This window comes from Equus caballus, chromosome 10 (assembly GCF_041296265.1).
Source record: "Equus caballus isolate H_3958 breed thoroughbred chromosome 10, TB-T2T, whole genome shotgun sequence".
Classification (NCBI taxonomy): Eukaryota; Metazoa; Chordata; class Mammalia; order Perissodactyla; family Equidae; genus Equus; species Equus caballus.
The window spans coordinates 6853715-6864332 of NC_091693.1; the positions used below are offsets into that span (position 1 = coordinate 6853715).

Here is a 10618-nt window from a genome sequence, read left to right on the forward strand (position 1 = left end):
GCACAACCAGTCAACCTTATGACCCATCCACTCAGGCTCCTCCTCTCTGCTCCACAGCCCTGCTGTGGTCCAGCACTGCCCTTGCCTCCTACTCCTCATCCTGCTCCACCCTCCTCCCTGGGTTCCCAGCTTTAGCCTCACCCCACTACCTTTCCTCCCATTTGTTTATTCAACAACTATTTAGAGACAGGCTCTGTACCGGACACTGAGGACAGAGTGGTGACCTAGGCAAGCAAGTTGAATGAAAGGTCTCTGAATGTTACCATTTCTCAAGGCCCTGTCTGAGGCTGAGTGGGCTCTCCAGAACTCCAGGCCTAGCATCTCATATTTCTGGGGCACCCCACAGACCTCTCACACTCCCCGTGTCCCTAACTGACCCACCCCTCCTGCTTATTTTCAACCATCCCTACCTGGTGATGCGTCTATATCCCCCACTGAACCGTGAGCTCCATACCATGCAAACGGGCTGTGTCAGCCCTGGCGGTGTCCCCATCACAGGGTCGGCTCATGAATGTTTTAGTATGGTAAGGACGAACCAATACCTGGAAGAAAGCATGCCAGGGAGATATTAGGATCATGCTATCTGCCCTCTGTCCTCACTTAGACCTGAGACACCCTGTTTCTGAAATCATAGAGCAGTAAGTTTGGCATCTCCTCGCCTGATTCTCATCCTTCTAGGATAAAAGTCCTGTTTTATCAAGAAAATCAAGGGAGTCATTAGGGACATTTTGCCTGTGAGGGAACAGCTGGTGTGAGCAGGAGGACGCAGAAAGCAAGCGCCTCTCCCCGCCCCCATTTCTCCTACCCCCTTTCATCTTCGCTCAATGGGACCCATCCTGGAACGGGGAGCCATGCCGGACAGCTCCGAGACCCTGCAGGCCCGGGTCTGCCAGGCAACGGATGACGTCCCTGCCGGCGCGCTCGTGACGTCAGAGGCGGGCGCCGCGCTTGAAGAGAGCGCGGGAGGCGGTGGTGGCGGCGCTGTCATGGCGTTGGCGCAGGAAGCGCGGCAACTGGGTTGCTGGGTGGCCGAAGAGATGGAGGCGCCTTTGGCGGCCCGGGTCCCGGAATCGACGCTGCGCAGGTGAGGACCCTGGAAGGGAGGACTGCCGGTCCTGGAGGTGGACCTCCGGGTGTGAGAACCCCATCTTCACTGAAGACAGGCCCATCCCCCCTCCCTCTCTGCCCCGGTGAGAATGACCCATAAGGGCGCTCCTACCCCGGAGTGGTACATCCAAGAAGAGGATCCCAGGTTTGAGCGAGGACGCCCTGGCAGTGACCCCCACACTCCCACCCTTACCCCGCGAGGCCGTCCAGAGTGGGGTCCCTGGCACCAGGAAGGATCCTCCGTGAGTTAATAGAGCCCCCTTCCCATGTGGAAATAGCATCTCCAGGGTAAGGCTGTCCCTGCAGCACCTCACCACCGACCCTCCAGCCCAGCCAAGGCCACCCCCTTGGAGACTGAATCTGTAGGAGAGATAAGCCACATCTGGTAAGGAGAGAGCCCTTCCAGGCAGCACACCCTCACCCCCACCTCTGGAAGTAACTGGAAATAACCCTGTCACAGGAGAAAGGGAGCACCCCACCAGGGAATGAGAATACTCTCACGCCCAGTGAGAAGCCCACCCTCTCAGGGACCAAGAACTCCCCAGAAGGGAATATCTACCCAAAAAGTATGGGCCCTCCCCCCTCCCAGAAGTGAGAATTCCCCAGTAAAGACTTCCCCACCACCCCCCTCGGGGAATGGTGATCCTCCCCCTGCCCTGTGATGTCCCAGACACACCCTTACGTCATCCCCACAGGCTTTGCCTGGGCCAGGGGGCCGACATCTGGACCTACATCTTGCGGCATGTGCACAGCCAGAGGTGAGGCTGGCTGTGCGAGGGAGGCTGTGGCAGGGGAGGGGACACAGGCAAGTTCCACAGTAACTCCTCTTCATCCTACCTTTCCACTGTAGGAGTGTCCAGAAGATCCGAGGAAACCTACTCTGGTAACTCGTCCTCAAAGCTATCCCTTCCTGTCTTCTGCAGTCCGATCCAACCGTGTCCCCACCCACAGCCTCAAACCTCCTGTCTCCCCTTGGAATTCCCTGTCTTCCCCTAACTCTGACCTCATTTCCTCAGGTATGGCCACCAGGGCAGTCCAGAGGTGAGAAGCATGTGCTACATGATTTTCTTTCATCCAAAGAGAGGACTTGTAGACCTTCTGCTCTAGGCCAAGCCTTGTGCTGGGTGATGCTGGGGACACTGCGTCACAAGCCCTGATCCCTGCACTCACAGGGCTTACAGTCCAGGGGGAGACAGGCATGAGCTGGGAACTGGGGGGACATGGATATGAGGCATCCAAGCTGGTGAGGGCAGATGGGAGGAGGGACTGGTTTGGAGAGATACTGAGGCCAGTGGGAGACCCAGTGTGTGCAAGGGGCCCAGGTGACATCTAGGGGGAGGCTTCCAGGAGACCTCAGGACTCCTAGGTGTGGGGCTCAGTGGGGAGATGAGGACCGGGACAGAAATGGAGTGGCATCAGCACAAAGACAGGAAACAGGTTGGGAGGGTAGGTGAGGCAATCCCAGGAGAAGGGAGGAGGCCAGGATAGCACCCTAGAGCCCTTCTGGGCCTAGAGGTTCAGACACAGAAAACTGCTTAGGAAAACCCTCTGCCATCCACCTGGGCAGGTGAGGTGACTGTGCGCCACAAAGGACAGCCAGCCAGGCCACGCATCTGACCTCGTATCTGACCCCACCAGGCCCGTCGGAAGTTGGAGCTGGAGACGGCTGTTGCCCGCCTGCGGGCAGAGATCCTGGAGTTAGACCAGAGCCTGGAGCTGATGGAGCGAGAGACCGAAGCTCAGGGTGACCCATGGGGCTGGGCAGATGGGCAGCAGAAGAGGGCTAGGGGAAATGCTGATGGCCACCTCTGTTTCTCCCACAGACATGGCTGTGGAGCAGGCCCTGCAGAGCATACAAGATACCCAGCGTCGTGCTCTCCTCCTCCGGGCCCAAGCTGGGGCCATGCGAAGACAGCAGCGTGGGCTCCAGGATCCCACACAGCGGCTGCAGAATCAGCTCAGGCGCTTGCAGGACATAGAGAGGTGGGCCTCAGGTGCCCAGGGACGAGCTGTCACCAGGCTGGGCAGACAGACATTCTCCTTAGAGACCCCATTGCTCTGCCTTGACCCCTTCTTGGGTTCCAGAATTCTGAGCTGCACTCCTTAGGATTTAAAGTCTGTGAGGCCAGGCAATTTTGTCATCTCAGCCACCTGTATTTGCAGTGCATAGAATGGTGTTAACTATGATAGAGAACACCAGTGTTGGGGAAGGTATGGGGGCAGGTATGATAATGAAGTGAGTTAAATGATCCAGACCACTTAGAAGAGTTCCTAACACCCAGTGTTATTATTCTTAGTGTGATGAGAACATATCACATTGTTTTCGAGGGTCTTGAGCAGAACAGTGACATGATCGGTCTGAGGGTTTAACAGGATCATTGACTATTGGGTAGAGAACAGACTCCAGGAGATGAGAGCAGAGAGACCAGTGAAGAGGCTAATGCCGTTGTCCAGCCAGGAGATGACAGTGGCCTAATTTTGGAGGTGGCCCCTGAGATCCAGGCTCAGTGATCCCTGTGACCAGCTTTGCTGGCAGCAGGAGGGGACACAGACATCTGTTCTCCCAGCTCCCTCCTCCCAGGGACCCCAGCCCCAACTGTACTCCTCTCTCCAGGAAGGCCAAAGTGAATATAACCTTTGGACCATTGACGTCAGCAGCCCTGGGCTTAGAGCCTGTGGTCCTGGTAAGAGCCTTGGGCCATGAGGGGAGGGGTGGAGAATCTGGGGTCAAGTGGACCCTTGGGTCTCCCTCATGCCCCATCCTCTTCTTCCCAGAGTGATATCCGAACAGCCTGCACCCTCCGGACCCAGTTCCTGCAGAACCTCCTGACTCCTCAGGCCACGGAAGACAGCATCCCGTGAGTATTCCCCAGCCCCCAGAGACCCTTCAGAGAACCTGGGCTTTGGGGGGAGTTACTTGTCTGTTAATTCGTCAAACACTGAGCCTCTGGGCTATGTCAGCCCTGGGCCTTACCCTGACAAGGCTCCCAGGCTGGGAAGCGGGGAGACCAGACCCATCACAGACAGTGACAACCCAGATGGTTAGGGCTGTTGGGGGGTGGGGAAGCCTGGGAGGCTCTGGGTACCCAGAGGAGACACCCTACCCACCTAAGGAGGCAAGGAGGATGGGCTCTCTGGTGAGGAGGGTAAAAGGTTGAGAGGGTGTTCCAGGTAAACAGCACCTGTGAGAGCGCCAAGGCCAGCAAGTTAATGTAAGTGAGGAACTCAAGTCTAGCAGGCATAGACGGACTTGGTTTCCTCATCCTTAAATGGGGACAGTGACAGCCCCTACCTTACAGGGTGGTGGTGATCATTAGAGGGAGAATTGATGTGTCTTGTAACCTTCTCTGTCCCTTCCCCAACCCCACAGAACCCCTCGAGATGACCACTTTGGAACTTCCTACCAGCAGTGGCTTAGCTCAGTAGAGGTGAGGGGCGCTCTCACCCTCTGCCCCATGATCACACTTCAGGGTGCCAGGACCGAACTCTTGATCCCTCCCCCATCTCCATGGGGTCCCAGCTTGCAGCCCAGCCTCCACCCTGCCCTGACTCCACCACTCCCCCACCAGACATTGCTGACACGCCACCCTCCTGGCCACGTCCTGGCAGCTTTGGAGCACCTGGCTGCAGAGCGGGAGGCAGAGATCCGGTCCCTGTGCAGTTCGGATGGGCTCCCAGATACAGAGACAGCCAGGTGTGGAGTGGATGCCCCCACAGTCAGAGCAGGGCGGGTGAGCTGAGACAGGTCAGGACCAGGCACAGTGACCTGCTGATGCGGGTGGGACTAGGACTGAAACCCAGTGACCAGTCTGGCAGATGGGCTGCCATTGGCTACCCCCAAGGGCGCAGGCAAGGGGACAGGGCTCCTTGCTCAGCAGCTTTACCCCTACCCCGCAGGTCCCAGGCACCAGACCAGTCAGACTCTGGCCAGGCCCTGCCGTCCATGGTGCATCTCATCCAGGTGACTCCCAGGCACCCTTCCGAGGACTCCATCCGCTTCCCACCCCAAGACCCACGCAATCCCCTCACCCCCAGAGACCATGCTCACCCTGACTTTGTACCTCGCTCCAGGAGGGCTGGCGATCTGTGGGTGCACTGGTCGGCGAGCGGGGCCCCCTCCTGAGGGAGCATCAGACCCTGACCCAGCGCCTCCAGGGCCTGATGGAGGAGGTGGAGACATGTACCCTGGGATCCAGCGAGAGGTGAGGGGGCTCCCTGGGCAGAAGCCTCCAGGCCATGTCTCTCCCAGGGGTCTTGAGATATTGGACTCCTTTGCCCCTATGGCTCCCATCTCTGCCTCCCTGCTCTCCTTGTTTGTTTCCCTGTGTTTGTGGCTCCTGTACATCCTTGCAAATCTGATCTCTCTCCTCCACTGTGACTCTTAGTCACCTTCCCCTCCTTTACTCTCTTCTGCTTGTGCCCCAGGCAGGCATTGGTGCTGGGGCTCCGGAGCTGCGGCCTGTGCGCAGAGCTCAAGGCCCTGCGTGCCCAGAGCAGAGAGCTAGAGGAGGCTGCTGGGCGGCAGCAGCTTCTGCTGCAGGAGCTACAGGCCAAACAGCAACGGATCCTGCACTGGCGCCGGCTGGTGGTGAGAGGCAGGACTCTAGGAGCAGTGGAGGGGCCTGCTGGAGGGCCAGAGTGAGGCTGGGAGCCTTCTGATCCAGAGCTAGAGCTTGGCGGGGGGTTTGGGGTTGGGGGGAGTTGGTGCAGGGTGAGACTCCCAAGAGGAAGCAGGACCCATGCAAAGGGATGAGCGGGGCAAGAGGCTGGGAGGTGGGAAGGAAAAGCCGCCCATCTCAGTGGCCTCCTGGTTGTCCAGGAGGAGACACAGGAACAGGTCCGCCTGCTCATCAAGGGCAACTCAGCCAGCAAGACGCGTCTATGCCGGAGCCCTGGGGAGGTGAGATTGGAGTTGGGGCGAGGTCTGGGTAGAGCCGGGTCTCCTAGGGATGGGGCTGGGTGGCCTCAGGCTGCCCCCCACCTTTCCTTCTTCAAAGGTGCTAGCTCTGGTTCAGCGAAAAATGGTTCCCGCATCTGAGGCAGTGGCACCACAGAGCCAGGAGCTGCTTCGCTGTCTGGAGGAGGAAGCCCAGCATCTGCCCCACCTTCTGCTGGGCACACTGCTGCGGCACAGCCCCGGAGGGTGAGACTGCGGCCACCTCCACGCCCCCTCCCCTGGGTGACTGTCACTCCCTGGGCCCACTCCAAAAAATTAATCTTAGACCTGCACTGTTCCTAGACTGCCTGCCAGACCTCACCCTCAGGTCCTTGGCTCTAATCTGGAATCCTAGTTCCCAGACCCACCTCCAAGTTCCTGGGCCTCCTGAGCCCACCTCAGCCCCCAGAGCCTCTAGAACGCAGCCTTCCTCTCAGTGCCCCACCCAACCTGGACTTTCCCCCAGGTTGCAACCCCTGCCCACGGTCCTGCCATCCATCCACCAGCTGCATCCTGCGTCCCCAAGGAGCTCCAGCCTCATAGTGCTGAGCCACACACTAGGACTGCCCGCAGGGAAGGTGAGTGCCTGTCCCCTAGGACCTGTCTTCACACCTCTACCCCCACCCAAGGTGACCATCCTTCCCCCTCCCTCCAGGCCCCGGAGCTGCTCCTCCCGAAGGCCGCCTCTCTTCGCCAGGACCTTCTGTTCCTCCAGGACCAGCGGGGTCTCCGGTGCTGGGATCTGCTCCACATGAAGACCAGCCTGCCGCCGGGACCATCCACCCAGGGTAGGCCTGCCCTGCTTCCTTATGCAGCATCCCTGCCCCTCTGCAGGACCAGCAGCCTCCAGGAGAAATCACAACTCCCATTGCTTACATGGTGCCTCCTGCATGTTGAGGACCTTAAGCAAACACGTGGCTGGTGCTGTCACTCTCCCCATTTTGCAGGGGAAGGAATGAGATGCAGAGGGCTTGGTAGCTGCCTGGTAGGCAGAGCTACAATTTGAATCCAGATAGGCTGACCTGGGTCTGTGCTCCTAACCACTAGGCAACATGGCCCATCAAATTGCCAAGTACTTGTTCGTCACCATCCAGTAGTATACTTGAGTGATATACCATTGGCTGTGGAGTTAAAGTACCTGGATTCTCTTCTCAGCCCTGTTTCTTCCTGGCTGTCGATCTCCCTGTGCCTCAGTTTCCTCCTCAGTAGAGTAAGCATAATCACAGTACCTTACAGCCTTGCTGGGAGACTCAGTCAGGTGATCCAAACGAGGCACTGAACAACGCCTGGCACGTAGTGAGCCTCAGGGTCTCTGGCGTGATGGCCAGCATTTTGTGTGTACATGTGCAGTCTCTTCCAGTCCTCACTACACGGGAAGGGATTATTAAGACCTCAGTTTACAGAGAGGAGACTGAAACTCAGAAGAGTCGTTCGTGCCTGGATTCACTCAGCAAGTACCCACTGGGTATCTGCCAGGTGCTGGCCCCGAGAGCTCAATGGGAAGAGAGGCGAGAGCTGTCCAGCCCCAGGGGGTTCCCGATGGTAGAAGCAATGAGCAGAGCATCACAGGATAAATAGATGGAAGAGGCGACCTGATGAGAAATGAATCAGGATGCCATGAGCCAAGTAGGAAGACAGTTTTCAAGCCTTTGCATTTAGGGCTCCCTGCCTTCCTCCTCTCCATGTGGGCAGGGAGCCCTGTGCAAGAACCGCGGGAACAGCCCAAGACACGGCACAGCATCGTCCCACCTCACGGGCATCTTGGACTTCAACCTGTCTCTACCAGAACTTAGTTCCCTGTACTCCAAAAAGCAGTTTTGTTTTTCTTCCTCCTGGTTTCCTTCCCTCAGTAGATGACCTCACCCTCCTCATACAGGTGCTGAAGCCAGAAAGCCAGGCGTCATCCTTAATTCCTCCCAGCTCTATAGCCCCCAACCTTCAACCTGTCAGCAAGCCCTGTGGGTCCCAACTCCAGACTGCCCCAGTATGTCCCCTGCCCCACTGGCCTGTGGCTCATCATTCCACCTGACTGCAGGGCAAGGGTCATGCCCAAGGTCACAAGGCAAGGAAGGGATGGAGTCAGGATTCAAGGCCCAAAGGACCTGACCGCACTGCTGACCTGCACTTGCTCTGAGCTGGGCTTGGTCCGGGTCTGTGGAGAGGGACTCAGCCCGTCACTGTCCCCAGGGGAAACACTGCTGGAGTGAAGGGCTGCAGCAGTCAGAGGGGAGCCTTGGGCTGAGGAATGCTGGGAAGGGCTTCCAGGAGGAAGGACAGTGTCTAGAGTGGGCCCTGGGGACAGGTGAGTTTTTGCCCTGGAGGAGTGAGCAGAGGCCACAAAATACAAACCTGTAAATTCTAGGCTGAGGAGTGTGGACTCTGTCTTGGGGGCACTGGGGAGCCTGGGAGGGTTCCAGGCAGGAGAGGGAAGGGATCAAGTTTAGGTTCAGGAAGATCACTCTAGCTGCCACGTGGAAGACGGACCAGAGTGGGAGGCTGAGGCCTGGAGCCTAGGAGGGAGGCTGGAGGATAAGTAGGGAAGGGGGCAGGAGAGGAAGCTGAGGAATGGGCCATGGAGATTGAGGGACTGTCAGGAGGACAGAGAAGGCATCCAGGATGAGGCCTGGGCCATGGTGGGCTGCCCCCTGAGACAGGACCTGGGAGGAGGGAGAGGTTTGGTAGAGATGCTGAGGTCAACACTAGGTGACTGGAGACTTGGTGACCCACTTGCTGCAAGGCCCCAGGGAGCCAGAGGACTCAGTGCCGCCTCCTGGGTTTCTAACCTGCAGAGCTGCTGCAGATCCGGGCATCCCAGGAAAAGGAGCAGAAAGAGAATCTGGGGCAGGCCCTGAAGAGGCTGGAGAACCTAATGCAACAAGCGCTGGAGCGAATCCCCAAACTGCAGGGGGCTGTGGGGGACTGGTGAGAGGGGGACATACTGGGGGGAGGTGGGAGACTGAGCTGGGTGGACCAGGCAGAGCTCAGGCTGGGGGGCTGCATGGCAAGCAGGCCATGGTGTTGCGGGGAGGCCAGCGAGGGTCTGAAGGTCCAGGCCTTCCTCTGACACCATCCCCTTCCCCAGGTGGGAACAGCCAGGCCAAGCCGCCCTCTCTGGGGAGCTCTGCCACGGCCTGTCCCTGCCCCAGTGGCGGCTTCGCTGGGTCCAGGCCCAAGGCAGCCTGCGGCAGCTGTGCAGATGAAGAGGGAGCTCAAATAGCAATCGAGAGCCTCACATTTGTTCACGCCAACACCTCCCCTCCCCCAAGAAGACCTTCGGAAGAAGATATCACCTGGATGTGTCAGCCCATCGGCTGCCCAGACCTGTCATCTGCCTCACAGGGTGCTTTGCTCTTCCTCTCAGCTACCTTGCCCTTGTCCTTTCATCCCACCAAAGCCAAGTGGATGGAGTACTCTGGACGCAACCCCAGGTACCTCTGAAACTCCCGTCATCGCTTTCACCCTCAGCAAAAAGTAACTGAGCACCTGCTCTAAACACTGAGGAAACAGCACCAAACAGAACAGACAAAAGTCCCAGTCTTCAGGGAGTTGACGTTCTAGGACAGGGAAACAGACCACTGACAAGACAAGTAAGCAAAGTATATAGTATGTTGGGAGATAACTGCTATGGAGAAAAGTAAAGCAGGCTGTAGGTGGTGCAATTTTAAAAACAGGGCTCCACAGCCAAGGCCACACTCTGTAAAGGTAGTGAGAAGGAGGCACGTGGGTATCTGAGGAAGGCTTGCAGGTGACAGCTACAGCACGTGCAAAGGCCCTGAGTTCGAATGTGCTGATGTGAGGGAGGCAGTGTAGCCAGGCGGAATGGGGTTTGAGAGATGAGATTGTCTTCTAGTTTTTATAGTTTCTTGTTTTACATTTCAATCTCTGAGCCATTTGGAAATTATCCAAATGGATTCAGCTTTGTCTTATATTATATGTATATCCCGGTAGCACTCATTAAAATTCTCAGAGCAGTGGTTGCTTCTGAGGGAGGGCTGTGTGGCAGGGATCAACCAAGGAGGAGACAAGGAAACTTGTGGAGTTGGGAATGCATTGTATGTTGAGAGTGGCAGGGGTGCCACAGGTGTGTAGATTTGTCAGAATTCACCCAGCTGTGCCTAGGTCTGTGTGTGTCACTGCATGAATTACTCTGCAATTTATAAAGTAAAACTTGAGGTGATTTGAGATGCCACCTTTTCATACGCTGAATTTGTGTGGTTAATTGGGCTAGCAGTGAGTTCTCTCCAGACCACTGTACGTCCGCCTCTCAGGCACCCTTCGTGGCAGGGTTTTATTGTAAAGGCTTCGTAATGTGTCTCAGGACCTGAAATGGCCAGTCGCCGTCATGCTCTTATTTTTCAAGGTTTCCCTGTCTCTCAATCTTTTCTCCCAAACGAAATGAACTTTATACTCAACTTCCCTGGTTCCAGAAGAAATACAAACATGGATGGGAATTTTATTGGGATTGCAGTCCGATTACAAATGAGGGGTATTTGACATCTTTGTGATCTTGAACCTGGCTTTCCACTTCCCTTTTCACAGCTGCTCCCTCAGCCTCCAGAGCCCTCTCGCTCTCCC

General features: G+C 57.1%; 1 protein-coding gene across 1 annotated transcript; it reads left to right on the plus strand.

Annotated features, from left to right (window-relative positions):
* The first annotated feature begins 926 nt into the window (after positions 1-926).
* Positions 927-10240, plus strand: HAUS5 (HAUS augmin like complex subunit 5). Its single transcript, XM_001492238.7, has 19 exons — positions 927-1084; positions 1803-1865; positions 1958-1990; positions 2124-2148; positions 2746-2851; positions 2931-3090; positions 3722-3791; positions 3883-3965; positions 4478-4535; positions 4677-4801; positions 5005-5068; positions 5179-5309; positions 5533-5695; positions 5927-6007; positions 6105-6250; positions 6510-6621; positions 6699-6831; positions 8833-8965; positions 9126-10240. The coding sequence occupies exons 1-19, from the start codon at positions 987-989 to the stop codon at positions 9241-9243; spliced, it is 1902 nt and encodes a 633-aa protein (XP_001492288.3). The 5' UTR covers positions 927-986; the 3' UTR covers positions 9244-10240.
* The last annotated feature ends 378 nt before the right edge of the window (positions 10241-10618 follow it).